The 19,945-nt window shown below is 30.7% G+C and overlaps 1 protein-coding gene across 16 annotated transcripts in view; it reads right to left on the reverse strand.

Annotated features, from left to right (window-relative positions):
- Positions 1 to 19,945, reverse strand: part of LOC118189861 (TBC1 domain family member 19) — a 130,138-nt gene that overhangs the window by 45,414 nt on the left and 64,779 nt on the right. For 14 of the 16 annotated variants that reach the window (XM_085818727.1, XM_085818715.1, XM_085818738.1 and 11 more), the window contains one exon: positions 16,643 to 16,793. The exons of the other annotated variants lie outside the window; for them this stretch is intronic. In XM_085818727.1, coding sequence (XP_085674853.1) covers positions 16,643 to 16,793 — 151 coding nt within the window. The remainder of the gene's footprint in view (positions 1 to 16,642; positions 16,794 to 19,945) is intronic. 16 annotated transcript variants of the gene reach the window in all.

Raw genomic sequence — 19,945 nt, forward strand, 5'->3', positions numbered from 1 at the left:
ACAACTTTCTATCAGAAACACAAATTTATTTTGTGTGATGTGTTTCTTAATAAAAATATTATTAACCTAAAAGAAGTAGATCTAAGCTTTAAGAGTGATCAACAAAGCAATCTCTGAAATAAACAATTAAACATACAATCAGTTAGAAAATTTTCAAAAAATTTTACTTTTGAAAATAGTATTAATTTAAAATGAAGGTTAAATATAAAGAAAGAAAAAATGTTGAAGAATTGTATATGTTAGAAAAACAGTAAAAATCAATTTTTTATAAGGATATGGTTTTTTTTAAACCACTTTTATTTGGATATGAATTAAATTGTATATTTGATTTAAAATTATTACACTAATATATATATATATATATATATATATATATATATATATACATATGTATATAAAATATCAGAGGAAGAACACTCTGATATTCAATGAAAACTCAACTATGCCCCCAACAGGAATCAAACAACAGATCTGTCAACTGTCACATGAATGTTTGACCACTACTCCTGGAAAGACAAATGAGAAGATTCTTCCTCAATGGTAACAGGCACAAGACAAAATCAATCAAATCCAGTTATTTTCCAAAACATTTCACTTCCAGTCCAAGTGAAGAGACTATTAGGTCTTTTTTCAGAGTACGACATGTAAAAAACCAACTATGTCTTTACCAGAAATCAAGCCATAGATCTTTCATTTGTTAGGTGGATATGCTAATGCCACTCTCTAGAGGAATGCTATAGTTTTTTACAGATATATCATATATTACCAAAATATGTCATCACATATTTATAAGCTAACAGTATAACTCATGAAAATGGTTATATATCATTTACACTCTTGGAGCCATTAAAATAGAATTTCATCTAACACTGTATTCCAGTGACACATGAGATGTGTGTTTTTATTTAAGTAATACTTTGATATATATATATATATATAAACACAAGTGCAATTTTTTTAACAATTTTATTGTTACATGAAAGTCTGTACCTTAATCTACTTATCAGCTTAATTAACACCAATATTAAGGCACTTATCATATACAGCTAGCTTCTGAATTCCACCTTCATAAACATTTGCCACCTGATCTTGCGAGCTGAAACTGTTTGCTTGAACTTCACTTTCTTGGGTGATTTTGAATGCCTCCATTCCATGGACTGGCGTTTTGATTCTGGTGTAACATAAGCTGCCCATGTTTCATTGGTAGTGACAATTTGGCCTAAAAACTGATCCTTGTTATCACCATATCACCAAAGAAAAGCCAAATCACTGGCTACAAGTGGTTTTATGCACCTTATTTAGCATTTCTTGTACACAGAATGAGTACAATTAGCTATAATTCAAGTGTTCTGCCACAAGTTCATAAAGAACACTCCTTGAAATTTGAGAAAAATTGTCACATAATGACAAAATTGTAAAGCACATATTTTCTTGAACTTTTGTATCAGTTTTTTTTTTTTTTTTTTTTGCATTAAGTCTTTTAGAATGACAGATGGTCACCTACTACACTTCTCATCACAAACATTATAACGGTCATCTTTTAAATGCTTCAATCCATTTTCTTATGATTCTAGTACTCACAGTGTTCTCCCCATAGACCACCAATCTTTTGATGAATTTTGGCCACTTTCATATTCTTCACATTCAAATATATCACAGTGTGTATTTCACAATCGGCATGATTTTCATTTGCTTCAGGCATCTTAAATATGCACAAAGAAATGAGAACATGCCTTTAATATTGGTGGCAATTATGTCGAAAAACATAGATTAAGGTATAGGCTTTCATGTAAAAATAAAATTGTTAAATAAATTGCAATTAAGTGTTTTTTTTTTTTTTAAACCATGCCTCATGCATGACTATGTTTCTATGGCCTTTTATCTTTTTTTTTTTTTTTTTCCTTTGGACAGATGGATAAGGAAACGGGCTTCTTCAAACATTTAGTATCTTTAACATTGTCTCAAAGATATCAATTTAAATTAAATCTGGATTGCATGGCAATCAAGCAGTAGCACCACAGTGAGCATAATGATCCCATAATGTTCCTTTCTGATGGGAAATGAGGTTCTCCCTACAGACAAATTGTAGAAAAGCAATATTCAACATATTCCAGCATATCACATTTATAACTAAATTTTTTCTTTGGGGAGGGGAGGTTGACTGAATAATACAATCATGCATGATATCTTTTTCTAACCAATCTCTTAGCAATCACAGTGAGACACACTTCAATGTAACTGAAATATTTCTTAACAAAAAAATAAAACATTCTATAAATTAAGCTCCATATTCAGTAAAGAGGTATATCATAGGGGAGGGCTCATTGATGGTGGAGGGGAAGTTTTTTGTGATCTATCAGTAAACTGGATGATGAACTAACAGAATTTGCAAGCTTGTCTCTTGTTAACATCATGCAGAATAATTTTAAATTTTTAACTAGTAACTAAGGAAAGACTGGTTAAGTTTATTCCCTATTTTTCACATATTTGCAGGACTATCTGGCAAATACTCAGTTAAAATACTTTTTACATCACTTACAGATAGATGGCTTCTGAACATTAAAATGTATTTCCACATGAAATTTCTTTTGAAATTTGACAATGATTTTATTTCTAAAAATCATATTTTACACTCTACTTTTCTTTACTATTATTACAAAATGATACGTCTTGCAGCTATTTATGTTTGTCAGTACTGCTACATAATAATATCTGAGTGACAGTTTGAAACCAATGAGATATATACTGGTAGAGAGCTTATTGCAATCTCCAACCAGTTCCAACATTAGTGTCACGTGACTGCTGGTCGAATTCCGAAAGTCCGGAAATACTTTACATTCATTTCTATGGGACGAAAGACGCCTGCTCTGCTTGGTCACATAAAATTTAAGAAAAAATGGTTATCCGCTGCAGCGCCTATGGATGTAAAGAAAGGTTTGTAAAAGGGAGACCTGTAACCTTTCATAACTAAGTTAAAACTGCATGATTTATTATTTTATTTCCAGTATTTTTGTCATTTTACTATCTCTGTTGAATTGGTTGGAAAGTTTCAGCCACATTGTATAAGAAAATTGCCGCTGTATATGACATTTTCAGCATGTATTAATAACATCAAAATGTAATAAATACTGTGACATTATTTACTGGAGTCACCTTTTACAAATAGTTGCATTTTATGTTCTTTTTCCGTGCACTCCGTTGAAATAGAAAGCTGCGCCAATTGGCGCTAACCTTTTTCGCCAAGTCGTACGCATTTTGGTTTCGCAAACAAGTACTGCCTGCGATAAAAAAAAAAGAAAAATGCTATTATTATTAAATTATTGAGATAAGATTGTGCGATATGTTTACTTTGTTAAAAAAAACGCTTATTCAAAATCTATAAATGAGCTGAAAATTTGTATACTAGTGTATCTTAGCTAATAATGCATGAATAAATCCTAAATTTTTTAAATTTAAGCTAATGCATAAGAATGATCTGGTAAAGCAGGAATAAAGTGGCAGTGAATTCGAACTTACCAAATATTATAAGTATAAGGAATAAAAAGGTATTAACTCGCAATGTCAACAGATTGCCTATACTTAAAAGTGCCACCTATTTATAACTTAATCACCTCAATATTTGATTGCAGAGTTTTTGCTTTCATAGTAATATTTGTTTATTTAAGATTTTTTAAAAACCTTTTCCTTTAAAACTATTTTTTAGCAACATGAATATATCAAAACTATAGAATTTTCTTTAATTTGTAATGAGGATTAAGTGTGTATTAAGATTTTTAGTAGGAATAAAATTTAAAAAAAAAATCCTTGAGAACAGGCCTTAACTTTTTGTTGCATACAAACAGTATATATATAGTTTTTCAAAAAAAAAAAAAAAAAAAAAAAAAAAAAACCCATCAAAACTATATTTGAGTGAACTTTTGCAGGTTTGAATGAGGCTTTCATCATTATATCTTTACTAGCTTTCACTTTCTATTCATAAAAGCTTTTTTTTTTTTTTTTTTTTTTTTTTTTTTTTTTTTCTTTTCTGTGAAACACTCAGTTTTATTTAAGCCCTGTATTTGTTAAAATAAAAGCATGTATTTTTAATTTGTAGTTTGTATTTTATTTACACTGTTTTATGTATTGATTTTTTAAAAGTAAATATCATATTCTTTATATATCTATAAAGATTTCCATGGTTTTACAAGCTAACTTTTTTTTTTTAAAATTTACATTATCTTCAAAAAAAAAAAAAAAGTTTCATAAGACAAATTTCCCATATCAGAGCCTTATATAGGGTATTGTATTTCATAAAGTTATTCATGTAGTATATAATAATGTGTAGCTTCTATATTTCGGCCAAATTGTGTGTTTTTGTTTTAAAAAGCTCATTACTTATTCACATATCAAAAATAGGAAATTTGGAATATACTTGACTACCAGTTTGAGTAGGTGATTTTTGGTACTTGTTCCTGATATACTTTAGAAAAAATAATTTAAATAAATAAAAATAGCATTAATCGACTTATTTTTAGTAAATACTATATTTAAATGCACATTTTCGTAATGTGTTTATTTAATTGGGATACAGGAATAAAATAGAATATGTATTGTCATGTTTGAATTTATAATTCAGAGAGAAAATTTCATTTTGGAAGTGTACATTTTACAGCTGATGTGCAAAATATGAAATCTTACTAAATTTAATGTATAGCAGCATACAGTTAAGGCAGTAGCTTCCAAAATTGCACGAAATTATTTTCTGGACATTGCTAAGTTTACAAGCACTTTAATATGCAAGTAACTGAAAAAATGGGCATTTACAATCAGTGAAAGATCTTTTAAAAATAAAAATTTTATTTACTATCATAAATTTCCAAAATGCAAGTACTATTGGTAACACTGAAAGGTCAAAGGTAAATTAAATTGTTCCAAAAACTATTTCTGACTTTAAATTAAGTAAAATTATGTTTACTTAAATATAAGGAAGTAAAATATTTTTCTGTAATAAGATTTCAGTATAATTTATCTTTTTGTATCATAAACTGTATTATAAGTTTGGACAGTAATAGTTTATAGTTCCAGCTGAAAGTCAACAGTCTGTAAGTATATATTTCATGAATTGCATAAATACATATATTACAATGTGATTTTCTTTTTCTCTTTAGGATGCAATGCATTAAAAATAAACGAGATTTTTTACCTTCTCAAATATTATAACAGAAGTGCAATTAATTTTAAACGTTATTCAAAATTAAAGTTTCCCTCTCAATTTTTTATTATTTATTTTAGATTTTCTTTCTAAAATTATTTAACCTAAACATCTTAAACAATGACGCAAATAATTTAAAGCCATTATTAAAATATAGATAAAATATTCAGGAAAAAGGGGGTTAAGTTATATCTAAAAATAATTGTAAAAAATCGAATAACCTAATTCTAGGCTGTTGTATGCCGACTGCCAGCAAACGGAAATAAAAAGCACCACCTGCCATATCAAAAGCGCGCCAAACTGGCGATGAACAGCCTAAGCTATCACTCACCAAGAGCATATAAGTCACGTGGTATATGTTGGAGACACCCTAGCTGACGAATTCTCTGTGGGTGAGCCGTCTACTTGTTATATGAAGTCGTTGTTTGAAACTGTTACTTCACAGACATGCTCAAAGCACGACTGTGTGACGATCTAGTAGCAAATTTTTGTTTTGGAAACTTCAGTTACTTTTTCGACACTTTTTATATATGTGTTCCTATGTTTCCATACAAATATACATACATATACACAAAGAGAGAGAGACTGCCTATGAAGTTCCCAAAATTTTGAAAATAAATGGTCCTTGTTTATGTTATAGAGTTAATTTTGGCTAAGGAGAACACTTGTAAATCATTACGGACTATCAGTGACAGAGTGGTAAGACCACTGAACACTGGAAGTTTAAACCCAGTTCAAATCCTGGCAAATGGAGATTTTTCATGGTTTTCCTCATTTGCAATCAATAGAAACCAATCTTCCCTGAAAAGTCTTTCATGACGAGATTCCGTCCTTTAGGAAGATAGTTGTCGTACGTTTTGAAAACACCCAACCAATCCAATATACTAATACAGTGGGAATTTATTATAAGAATTTATTAATAAATATTTGATTTGATACTCACTTCAAAATAGTAACATTAATTTTGGAGAAAAATTTGATCGTTTTCCTTGGTATAGTAAAAAACATTTTATGTAAATTAACATGGCAGCACTGAAATTAACAAGCTTTTTTTTAAAAATAAAATGAAGATTTTAAAAACATTTATTGCTCAAAGAACTTTATTTAAAAACATAAGCAGTATGCATAAATTGCAAAGGACAGCATTACTATATAGACTTTCTGTATTTATATTCTAAACAAGTAAAAAAATCAAATTTGTTAAAATTGTTTTTTCTCAAATCATAATATTACATGTAAATGGCACTGCAATTATTTAACACACACATTTTCAAAAGAACAAGTTGAATTTAGATGTGATAAACAAGTATTCTATGATTTAGCAAAAATTCAAGGCTGCCCTCAAATAACTTTAAGGCACAAAATTCTATGAAACATAATGATAAACTATGATTCAATAATAAGTAAATAATAAGTAAAATGAAACCTGATTTTGTAAAGTTATAATTCTATGCAAAATTTCTGAGATTATCTGCATTTTTTAAATCTCTTGTTTAATAAATCAAATAAGAGAACCAATCACTTGATCAAGCAAGCTTAGTGCTTAAAAAAGGAAGACTGCTTTAGAAGCAAAATATTCAAATATGCTCAATGCTAGTCACAATATTAAAGGTCTTAAACTATCAGAGAATCAGTTTGTTCAAAAAAAGTTGAAAGAATGTTAAAGAACAAAACATATAAACTAAGGCTATTTAAAAAAGATTAGCATACACAGCATTTATACTTCGGGTGATTTTTTTTTTCTGTAATTTAGGAACATGATCCTTCACTAATTATATAATACTAACATTTGCAATATGTTTATACATTAACGAAATGGGACATCAAGCCCCTCATTCACTTTAAAGCTTCAACATCCATTTAAAAAAATTCTTTAGCTATCAAAAACATGAGTAGAATGAAGCACTTCATGAATTTCTGTAGGTATTCTGATCAAGGAAAAGCAAAATTATATGATATAACAATATTTAAAAGCATTTTCAAATTAAGTTTAATTTAGAAGCAATAAACAAGTATGTAATTTATGATTTATACTCCATTAAATTTTAAGGCTGTAACTAATTTTATTAATTTTATGCAGTTTTTCCTCCTAATACACAATTCTTCAGCACTATTTACATTTTTACATGAAAATTCAGAATATGCTATATTAAACAGCTTATGTACTAAAGATAAGTGAGCAAGAGCTCCATAAAAATTTCCTGTACGGAATCCTTCTTTGAGCGAAAGAAAATCCACTTAGATGGTGAATCCCAATAAAACTGAAACAGTGGAAGGAATGAAGAATATTAAGAGAAAAAAATCACAAACCTGTAGAAGAATATGCTGCCACTGAAACCTCTGCTTTTCATTTAAATTCTAAAATCTAACAGAAAGGCAGCAAGTTTAAATGGCATTTTAAGCTACAAAACTTAAACAATGTTCCAATCCAAATTTTGGCTACAATCTTAGCATACTCAGCAAGACAGAACTTGGAGTCCTCTTCCCTCAAACTGCTTGGTGCTTGTACATATATGTGTACTTCTTTTACAGCTTGTCAAAAGTCAAAATGTGTAATCTGGCATACATGCAGGTGCTCTCCTTAAATTGAATTCAGAATTTAACACTACACAAAAAGGAGGAACACCGGCTTATTGCAGAACAATAACACAGACTTGCCAGAGAAGACAACTGCTAGTAATACTTTCATGGAAGGATTTACAACTCACATGTGAAAATCCCACACTTAAACATTAATATTTTAGTAAATCAATGTTCGGTTATTTTTATTTTATTTTTTACAAAGTAATGCATATTACAGTCAAAAGTCTTTAATCTGGACTCATCGGGACTTCAACGATTCGGGATTATCAGTTTTTCCGGATTACAGATCATCAATTTAAATCTGGTAAGATGGCATGCAAAAATTATAAAATTAAAAATATGAAACAGTAATTTATGAAATAAAGAGCAATTATGATCTAAAGGGTACCAAATTTTACAAAAAAAAAAAAAAAAAAAAAAAAAAGCTTAATATTTATTAGTTTACTTTATTAAACATTTCTTTCAATGCAAGTTGTTTAAGTTGCTTCGTTTTTTGTGCTAATACTTTCTCTTTAATTCTATAAACAGACATAATTTCTTGTTCAGTTACAAAGTTCCACTGTTCCTGTAACTGTGTCGAGAATACTGACTAACTTGTCAATAGAAATTTTTTCATTTTCATTAACCTCTCTGTCAGTTTCTTCATGCCTTTATCCATTTTTTGCAGGAATTCCAGTTTTTGTTTGATGGACATCGAAACATGCTTTCGCTTTGTAGATCCTTTGGCAGCTCCAGAATCGGAAACTCTTTTCGACATAATCGAAAGTTCAAGCTTACTTTTTATAAAATTGCTCTAACAGTCTGCAAAAAATAATAAGCCGGATCCAATTAGAAGATTAAGTAACAGCACAATCTGTAACATTAACTGAAACAGATAATTAGATAATTTTAGCCTAGCTTATACCGTCCGTTATACATTAAACATGCATGCGTAAACGTATTATGTGCATACGCATACAGTTTATAATTTTGAGGTCCGGATTAAAGACTTTGTACTGTATACATTTTCTTGGATGCTTCACATATGATGAAATTAATAAAAACACTTTAGCAAGTAAAGGTTCTATTTTTGATGGCAATGGTGAAATGATTAATTGGCAGCATGTAACAGACTTAATGGAATGTCAAGAAAAATGTGGGCTGCATGCTGCCAATAAATTGCGCAGAAGACACATTGAGTGGCAATGCGAAAAAATGACAATGAAACTTGCCCCTCAGGTTTTCAGCCTAAGTGTTGCCAATTTCTTAACTTACCTATGTGATGATCTGAAGGAATTTCAGAGTGCTGCTGCCATAGTTAGCTTTTCAACGATATTCAACAATTTATTTGATATTCTTAATTCCAAAAATATATTAACTCTTTCGCATCGAAGTCGCCCGTGACGCCTGTTCATTCAGGCAACGGCAAAAAGCCCAAACGCCTCGTTTATTTTCTACCTAGTTCTTTCCACCTCCACGTTAGTGTATGGCTCATTGGTTTCTTGAGTTGTTAAGAGACATGTCAATCATTCTTTTGAAGCAACTAAAGGAGACATACGGAAAGCTATTAACGTTTGCAGGTGCAATCCGGCCCTAAGGTGAAACTGCACACAATGGATGAAACCACAGAAAAACCCCCAAGAGAGAAGCAGTCATTTCCCTTAAGTAGGTTATTGTTAATGCTGTAGCTATCTACTAGGCAGGGGGAAAAGGAAAACTATTCCAAGACAAATTCATAAACATGGGCGTTTCCGATGTTTGATGAAAACAGATCTGGTCGTGTCTCGATGAGAAAGAGTTAAGCAAAGGGTTCAAATCACCACTAAATTCAAACAATCATATAATTTTTTACTTTTTAGAACATGTTGCTGCATACATAAGATGCCTTAGAATATCGGCTAATGGGGACTACATCCTTGTAAGCAATAGGAAAATGGGATTTTTGGCCTTTTTAACATCTGTTAAAAGGGTTCAACATTTTTATACACTGAATTGTGTCAGGGGCCAAATCCTATAATGAAGTTTCTGTTAACATACAAGGTTTCACAAGACCATCTCGAAATGTTTTTTAGTGCAATTAGGATGAAAGGTGGACATAAAACAATCCAACTTTTAAGCAGTTTAAAGCTGCATACATAAGACTGTTATGCCATCATGAAATTATCACATCTGCTAATGCTAATTGCATTATTTTGGATGAGACACATTTTTTAAATATTACATCTGTCATGAACAAATATGTGTCTCAACTGAATTACTTTCATCAGGATAGTGATAATGACGATGGTATTTCAGACAGCAGAAATTAATTAGAAATCCACTTATATTCGGATGAGTTTCCTCAAAAAGTAAGGGAATACATTTCTGGATTCATAGTGAGGAAATTATTTAAAAAAATATATTGTACAAATTGCTTATCAGCTTTAAGAAGTGACTTACACTTCGAAAACAGCTTTTTCATACAAAGGAAAAACATAGGTGGTTTAATCACTCCGGCTGCCAACCCAACGTTATAAAACTTTGTAAAAATGGGGAAAGAAATTTCAGAGTAGCGCAAGCTGCAGGAGATTTAGTGAAATGTCATATTATGCATCGACTAATTATTAAAACCCTCCATGAATCTGAATCCCTTTTCACCTTATTAAATTCACACACTTTAAAATTTTCTCCATTATAAAACCATAGATTATCTTTAATGAAAGCTATCTTATTTGAATATTTAAAAATCAGATTTTATCATGTGGGGAAACAGATTACTTAAAAACTGCAACTTAAAAAAATTCGTAGCATTAACACCAAAACAACTTTATTTAAAGATCATTAGTGCACATTTGATCAAATATTAGTTATATGCTTTTGACTCTTTCCCCATTTACATTTCATTTCTTGGTTCTGAATTATTTGAGTGGTTATTCACTGTCAAAAAATTATTTTTTAGTTTTTTTATAAAGCCTGATAAAAAAATAACATGTAGAACATGGGCGGCAAATGAGAGCGGTGAAAAATGCAAGTAAAGACCATTCTATTACTTGTCTAAATTATTTTAGAGAGAAAATTTTAAAAAAATGCTTTCTCTGTAACACTATTATTATTTAAGTTTATTAAGTTCTCAATGGTTTGAGTTTTGAAGCCCTATAAGTAATATTTAAGTAATTATTCAGAATATTTCAGAAAGTGATTTAAATTTGTTGCTGAGCATTCCTATATAAGCCGCACTTCCCAGTTCAAAGAGTCAGCTGTTTTCTGAATAAGCTTTGAGCTTGAACTCTGCTCCTTCTGTGACAGCTTGTATTCATGTATCTGCTTTGTCACACTGTTATCCTTTGTGTGATTGTGATTAAAAGTGCCTGAATTTTCATTTATTAATTTTTTATCTTTAATTGTGGCAGATGGCACTCATAAATTCCTTAGCTTTCTCGCAATAAATTTTGGTTGGTCTAAAGAAATTTGTTTATCATAGACTATCAAATCATCCAAACCCCGTGCTTGGAACAATATACCTCTGGATTAGGATGATGGTATAAAATATTCTCTTCTTTCTGAAATTATTAACCATCTTTTTGAACACATAAAGGTTTGAGAGTCTAATGTAAATATTCGTAATTTTTTCGATTTTTTTAGTTGGAGAGTAAATTACAAAAATTTTATTTACAGCAATTTTGATAATTTCCAAACCCAGCGCATTTCTTCTATTATGGATTTTCATACGTGCAAATCTCGCTGCCCCAAATGAAAGAACGAAATGCTGCCACTAATGTAGAGTCAAGTTTTTGCAAATTCATTCAAGGAAATAAACATACCATTATTTGTTTGTAAACTGCTAAAATATTCTTCAGTTATTCCCATTTCTACAGATCTGAATAAGATTTTAGATAAATCTGAATTTTGTTTAAAGGCTGTTCTTTAAAATTTTGTGACTGATATAAACTCATTTCTAACAGCACGAAGCGAATAATGACTTCATGGACATACAAATTTTCGAAAAGTTGCTCAGTTCTTTAATATACCAATTGATTTTACTTATTTAATCAAGAATGCGAATATATTTAATAAAAAGGTGTTAATTATAAAAATACAAATCTATGGTTGATGATTTTGCGATTAAAATACTGAGTTTGGTATTGTTTTATGAAACTAATTTCACACCGAAACATGAATAAGTCTGTGTATTAGAATGCATCAGCATTGTTATTTTGTGAGGTTGGACAAGAAACGCTTAATTTATTCAAAGAGCAGCCTTATGTATTAAAAATTGACACATTATATGATATATGGTAGTGTTAGTGTGTTAAAGTGTGTAGCAAATTTGTTTTTGAAGGAGAACATGTATGTTTTCTACACATGACAAGAAAAAGTGTGTTTCCTTTTCTTTTATGTCTGCTTGTACATTTAATGAAAATGATCTCACTTTCAGTAATGTATGTATATTCTGTAGTAAAAGTTTAATGCAATCTTTCACATATTACAGTCAAAACTCCTTAATTCGGACACCCATATTTCGGAATGATCTATAATCCGGACCTCAAAGCTACAAATTTTCTGCGCATGCGTCGTGTTTACGTGTGCACGTAAGACCTTTACGGCTGCGAATATGCGTGTGGGCGTGCGCATAAAACGTTTATGCATGCGCGTTTAATGTATAACGGACGGTATAAGCTAAACTAAAATTATCTAATTCAGTTAAGCTAAGCTAAAATTATCTAATTCAGTTAATATTGCAGATTGCGTTGTTCCTTAAACTTCAAATTGGATCTGGCTTATTATTTTTTGCAGACTGTTAGAGAAATTTTATAAAAGTAAGCTTGAACTTTCGATTATATCAAATAGAATTTCTGATATATATTTGCTAATATGTAAAAGATCTAAAGGGAAAGTATGTTTCGAAATCCGAAATCTGTTTATCAATTTCACACTGCTCGGCGGGATGGGGGGGAGGCCGCGGCACGCAATGAATTGGAAGTTTTCTGTCAGCACTACAGCACTACCCTTATCTTCAGGGCAGATGTTTTTATTTTATTTGGCTTATAATTCCTTACTAAATGTAGTATTTCATCTCGATGTACTCTGTCTTTGATATGATTTAAAACAAGTTCCTCGTCATTATATTTCGCTTCCGATAGTGAAGAAAGTAACACAGGTTATTGAAAACGGAAAAATTTCGATTGACAAATTAGTCGGTATTCTCGACACAGCAATTATAGGACTTCAACAGCGGAACTTTGTAACTAAACAAGAAATTATGTCTGTTTAATAGAATTAAAGAGAAAGTATTATCACATGAAACGAAGCAACTTAAACAACTTACATTGAAAGAAATGTTTAATAAAGTAAACAAATAAACATTAAGCTTTTTCTTTTTGTAAATTTTGATACCCTTTAGATCATAATTGCTCTTTATTTCATAAATTACGGTTTCATATTTTAAATTTTATAATTTCTGCATGCCATCTTACCAGACTTAAACTGATGATCTATAATCCAGAATCGCCGAAGTCCCGACGAGTCGGGATTAACGACTTTTGACTGTACTACTGTTTATATGACTTTATTGTGAACAGAATGTACATACTCCTTTTCTGGGCTTCACTTGTAGCTTTATTGCCTCTGAATTTTTAGTGTCTATGTAATGTATTAATTATTTATTATTATTAATTAATTATTTTTTGCATTTACTGTGTTATAAAGAAAGTTATACGTAATTATGATTAGATGTCATTAGACACCATTTATTTGGGAAGTGCAAGTTTTTTTTAGTTATATTCAATATAATATATGCATTGTGATTGAAATTCCTTAAACTTATAGTTAACTTGGATTTAATTATAATACAAAGTTTTTCTTGTATAAAATTTATATTTTACGTTACTAAATTCGTCAAGAATCGTTCTGCATTTGAATCTATCATTGAAATTTTTGTATTTTTAGTTTCAGATTATTACAGATTATTATAAATTTAGTTTGTTCTCTCCAGTTTTTTTATTTTATTTTTAATTTTGTAGACGCCGATGGGCATTATATTACAAAATGTTATTCTACAGCATGAAAATTATCTTGTTAAATTTTAAAATAAAGTGTCCAATTTTAAGGAAAGTTTTAATTTCGGCTGGTGTTTATCGATCTAACCTTTCCTGCAAATTCAACAGCAGCTTCTGCGAAATGACATCTTTCTAAGTTCGCATTTTGAACTGAGAGAAAAGAAGGGGAAAAATCACCAGCCGTAGCGATAATACGCCAGAGTCTGGGTTCAGTTCCATGTCATACCCAAACTCCTGCAGCTCATTCCTGTTCTGCTTTTTCACCCGGTTTTGATTGGTGATGCGGTCAAAGGTGAAGTCAAAGAAAACTGACAAAAGTCCAATTCTTCTTACTCTTGTAAAAAGCGCCAAACAAACGCCAATCAAATTATTGGCAATTCTGTACTTTAGCCGGCGATTCTCTGTATAGTATATAACAGGTCTATGGATAAAATAAGACAATTTTAACTTTAACATTATATTTAGAATTCTATATATTCTTCTTATTAGTATTATTAGTTATTGTTTTGTTAGCTATTATTGTAGTATCAATGTAGCATTTTCATTATGTTGTTTTGATATTAATTGTATTGTTATTGACATGTAGGTACTGTATGGTATTAATTAGTTAGATTTAACTGATGAACTTGCAGTTCATGGGAGGCAGGATTTTTTGAATTGATAGCTCCCGTTGATGGCGCTCCAGGCATTCTGTCTCTGATGTTAGTTTATAACTTTAGTTTCATGGAAGATTGAAGGTGTTAAGCTAATAGTAATGAAGACGTGTGCATAATAATAATGTTTGTAAATATTGTATTATGTGTAAATAAATTTATGTGTGTTTATAACGAAGTAGAATCATCACTTATCTCTGGATTTTATGCTCAAAGAATGGTAATGCAGTGATCCAATGAACGGTAAAGAAAATAGTTACTACAGCGTGCATTATGCCAGTGCATAATGGATGCCATTTTGGAATTCCCATGAAGCAAACAATTGAATTGCATGAAAATGTACTGTTAAAGATTGCCAGCAAAGTGTTCAAATGCAAACAGGAAGTTAGTTTGAGAATAGCCGAATAATGTTTATGACAGCTATTTGCTTTATTTACTGCTGGTCATATACATCTGGAAAGATTTGTTATTCTTATGGTTTTTATTGTCTTGACACATCTCCAAATAGAACTACTAATTGATGCAATTATCTGTGAGAAGTATATGTGCCTGGTATGGAAAAAGAAGACAGTCAAAAAAATTTTTTTTTAATTTTTTAATAGAAACAATTCTTTCTCTCTCTCTCTCTTTTTTTTTAACATCAGAACACTGATGATGTTAAAACAGGTTGAACACATGGAGAGTCGTGCCCATTTGTTCTGTAATGCTAGGAATTCTGCAATTTTCTGACTTTTTTCTTTAAAGTTAAAACAGGTTGTTTAGCACACAGACAAAGAAAACAAAAAGTTGTTTCATTGTGGATGTTTGCTTCATTTTAATTTAGTTAAATAGTTACCATTTTATAAAATTTTGAATGCTTTGTAATGAATTTTGTTTCATGTAATTTTTACTACAGTCAAAAGTCGTTAATCTGGACTCGCCGGGACTTCGGCGATTCCGGATTATCGACTTTTCCAGATTATAGATCATCAGTTTAAATCTCGTAAGATGGCATGCAGATTTCGTAAGATGGCACATTTTTCTAAAATTAAAAATATGTAACCGTAATTTATGAAATAAAGAACAATTATGATCTAAAGGGTATCAAAATTTGCAAAAAGAAAAAGCTTAATATTTATTTGTTTACTTTATTAAACATTTCTTTCAATGTAAGTTGTTTAAGTTTTGCTTCGTTTCATGTGATAATACTTTCTCTTTAATTCTATTAAACAGACATAATTTCTTGTTCAGTTACAAAGTTCCGCTGTTCAAGTCCTATAATTGCTGTGTCAAGAACACCGACTAATTTGTCAATCGAAATTTTTTCGTTTTCAATAACCTCTGTCACTTTTCTTTGCTACCGGAAGCGAATTATAATGACGAGGAACTTGTTTTAAATCATATCAAAGACGGAGCATATCGAGATGAAATACTACATTTGGTAAGGAATTATAAGCCAAATAAAATAAAAACATCTGTGCTGAAGATAAGGGTAGTGCTGACAGATCAACTTCCAATTCATTACGCGCCCGCCGCGGCGTTCCCCCTGCCGAGCAGCATGAAATTGATAAACAGATTTCGGATTTCGAAACATACTTTCGCTTTAGATCCTTTACATATTAACAAATATATATCGGAAATTCTATTTGATATAATCGAAAGTTTAAGCTTACTTTTATAAAATTGCTCTTACAGTCTGCAAAAAATAAGCCGGATCCAATTCGAAAATTAAGGAACGATGCAATCGTAAACATTAACTGAAATAGATAATTAGATAATTTTAGCTTATACGTCCATTATACATAAAACGCGCACGCGAAAACGTATTCTGCACTTGCACACACTCATATGCGCAGTTGTAAAAGATCTTACGCGCACGCATAACGCCTATGCGCATGTGTCAACGCGGCGCATGCGCAGAAAGTTTTTAGTTTTGAGGTCCGGATTATAGATCATTCCGAATTATGGGTGTCCGAATTAAGGACTTTTGACTGTACTTCATGATGGATGCTTCTAGCATTTTTAATTTTGCCAATTCAGTGCTATTTTATGCAATTTTTCAACGCACCACCGTTTTTTGAAAATGGCTGCCGTTTTTTTCATGTTAAATTCTGAAAAAGTAGTTGCCAATGATTGGCAACTTTGCAGGAGTGCTGGGCAGATAGCACAAACCAAGAATTTTACTGGGAAAATCTTAGAAAAAAATTCTTAATGAAGCTTACCATACATTGAAAATCCATGAAAAGGAATTACACCATTAGGAGGATAAGTAACAGTAGTATGTGTGCCACGTAGAACAGCTGAAGGGGGATTACCAGTGCTTCTTTCAAAATGGGATATAACAGATGTATCACGAGAAAATACCAAAAGAATCTTTAAAAAGAAAAAAAATAATAATATGGCATTCATAATACTTGCACTGCACTGATACATAATATTTACACCACTTAGGCAAAACTGTTCCTTTTACTCAGATACCCTTTAAAATCATGAACAATTAGTATTAGAGCAACATATTTTCCAAAACAAAGCAGTACATTTAAAAAATTATACAAAAGAAGATTACTGCAAGCTACACTATTAAAAAACTTTTCGGAAAGGAAAATTAAGTAAAAAGAATTTAAGATCAAATAATCTTTTTCACAAAAAGAAAACATAATCATAATGAGTACATTTTAATACTCACTAAAAGAAAGAAGAAATATGAAAAAGTTTTATATTAATATTTTTAGAATTCAAAATTAAGTTCCATTAGTTTAGCTTATATTTTATTTCACGCTACAGCCCTACAATTTCACCAAGCTCTTAAGCACTATTTGGTATTTTAATTTCACTACTGTGACACCACTTGCTCAGGTTATAAATTTGCAACACGTTATTTCTTGTTTTGGCAAAAAGATTTAATAAAATAGCATGCCAAACTTCTATCATATATAGATTATGCATTAGATGGCAATATTTTATTTTTAAAGCAACATAGTATCAAACCTTCAATTTTGTTAAGCACTGTCACAAAAACAGTTGTATTTTATTACTTTTTTTTTATTTTAAATAGAAACATGTCTCAGCAGAACTTGTCATGAGTGATACTGCATTCTCAACATTAATTTCAAAATTAATAAATATATTGAAGAAATATATAATTACATTGTCATTCTTGATAACCAAATAATATTTAAAATTCTACTTTAAAAATTATAATTTATTATCTTTGGAGCTGTAATAAGTGAACAAAAATGCTCCAACATACAACATAAATCTGTTTATGATACCGTATATGTGATGTGATATGATGCACTTTAAGTTTTTACCTGGTAATAGAATGAAAAATCTGCTGATTTGAAAGCATGCTTTTATGCTTTAGGAGATCGTCTTTGTTAATTTCAGGTGACAGACTAGGGAACAAAAGAGAAATTTTTCTCCTGGGCAAGGATAAAAGTAAGTGGTTTTTGAAAAAGTCCTCACAGTTGGTGAAAGGGGGGAAAATATTTCTAAGGCCAGCTTTAGATACAAAACCTTTATCTTTGGACGGAAAATATCCACTGGTTCCATGGGGTCCATGGGCCTGATAATCAAAAAAAAGAGGGGGGGCTTTGAGGTGTATTTGTACTTAACCTCTATTAAAGAGGTGTTCTTCTTCAGCAAAATAACATATTACTACTTTATTTATTGAAAAATTAAAAAGGGGGTCCCAAAGGGCTGAAAATCGAAATAACAGCTTTGATGTTTATTAAATAATAAAATTGTTTAATGGCTTTTCTTCCTGAACAAAATGATATATTACAACAAATATTTAAAAAAAAATTAAAAAGGGGTCCTTATGGGATGCCCAATAATCAAAAGTATATGGCAGTAGGAGTGTTCTTGGTATCAGCCCAGGAAGCTTGTTCTCTTTATATATTATCTAAAGCATAAAAAATATAATAATTTCAAAAATGTAACTTTAATTTCTCAGCTGGGTTTTAATGTTTCATTTTTTAACATTATCTTTTTCAGCTGAGTCACATTTCCTTGTAGCATTATACTAGTTCAGTTAAAGCTGCTAACATTTTTGATAAAATAATAACACTGAATTTAAATCACTTCCATACGGTTTTTATACATATTTTACATAAGTATGAACAACTGGGTGCCATCACCAAAGAGCCTAAAAACACAAATTTTATTTCTGAAATTTTAAATTTCTACAGAAATTTTAGAACCTGACATAACTATATTCAAGCTCCCATTTCTACCAACACATATCAAAAGTGTGCAAAACTAGATTAAAATAAACAAAAAAATAACAATTGGCAGGTGCATGGGGAAAAATGCCATACGGTGGCAGGCGTATAGTCTATGTATGGTAAGAACAGCTCTCGCCAGTTTGTCTGCAGCTGTCTGTTGCCGTAGAAACAAGCCCTGACCCATTTTTCGCAGGAGTGTCTTGAAAATTTACTTCTCAGTTTGCCACCTTGGCGCATTTCAAGACGATTTGGCAATATTTATATTTTGTTCTAATTTCAAGTAAAAGGCTCGTTGACCCCAACATCTAATTTCCGAAAATGAAAATTCGCTGGCGTAGATAAAGCTTTTGCAGTCAAGAAAGGGTCTTCGATTTTGCTGTGTGAGGTACAAGTCGCTGAATTTGCCATTCTTCTAGATGTACAATGAGTAAAAATATATCGAAATATCTTGTAGGGAAATAAATTTAAAAATCTGTGCTTATTTTTTAAAAAGAATTTTAATTTTTATATTTAAAAAAATCCTGCTATAATTTTGCTTTCTTAGAAATCTACTTGATTTCCCCATTCTCTGTAATATAGTATAGACGCGCTTCATAAATGTAAACTAAATTAAATTTTTATAGTTTTCCCCTCTAGCTAATTTACTATGAACATTCAAAGCAATTTCTTCAGGCTTTAAATGACATTTTGCTATGTTTTTATTTCAAAATTTTCTGTTAATTTATTGCTTGTGCTTTAATAATGATTAAATTTCATCATTAAATGTATATGGAATCATCTGAAAGTAAAAGCACTTATTTGCATACCCATGCTCTCAATAAATACTTTTTACGAACATTTCTTCTTTTCTCATACCTTCAAACTAAACCAAAAGCTGGCCAATTTAATGGCGAAAGGAAGTGAAGGTGAATTAAAATCAAAACTGCTTTTACCTTAATTACCAGTAGTTTGGGTTGGTTTATATGATTACATAAAGCCTCCAGGATTAAATGCCTAAGAGGAGGGATGCCTTCGTGGGGCATCCCTTCTCTTAGGCATTCAACCCTGGAGGCTTTATGTAATCTAACGGAAACCAGTTTGTATACACGTTACACATGGGGAAAACTACGAAAATGCCCATGCAGCCAGCCTGTTCAAAGGATTCAAACCTCGGACTAAACTACCAGTGTTCGGTGACTTTACCAATCGGCCACTGGTGGGCCTCTTAATTACCAGCGCCCATTTATGTATTTGCTGCTTTTTATAGACACTGTAATAGCTAGCAACATAATAAAATGTTAAAATCAGAACAAAATTAAG

The sequence above is a fragment of the Stegodyphus dumicola genome, chromosome 1 (genome assembly GCF_044657685.1).
Source record: "Stegodyphus dumicola isolate Sdum_Otavi_A_Nest chromosome 1, ASM4465768v1".
In the NCBI taxonomy this organism is placed as follows: Eukaryota; Metazoa; Arthropoda; class Arachnida; order Araneae; family Eresidae; genus Stegodyphus; species Stegodyphus dumicola.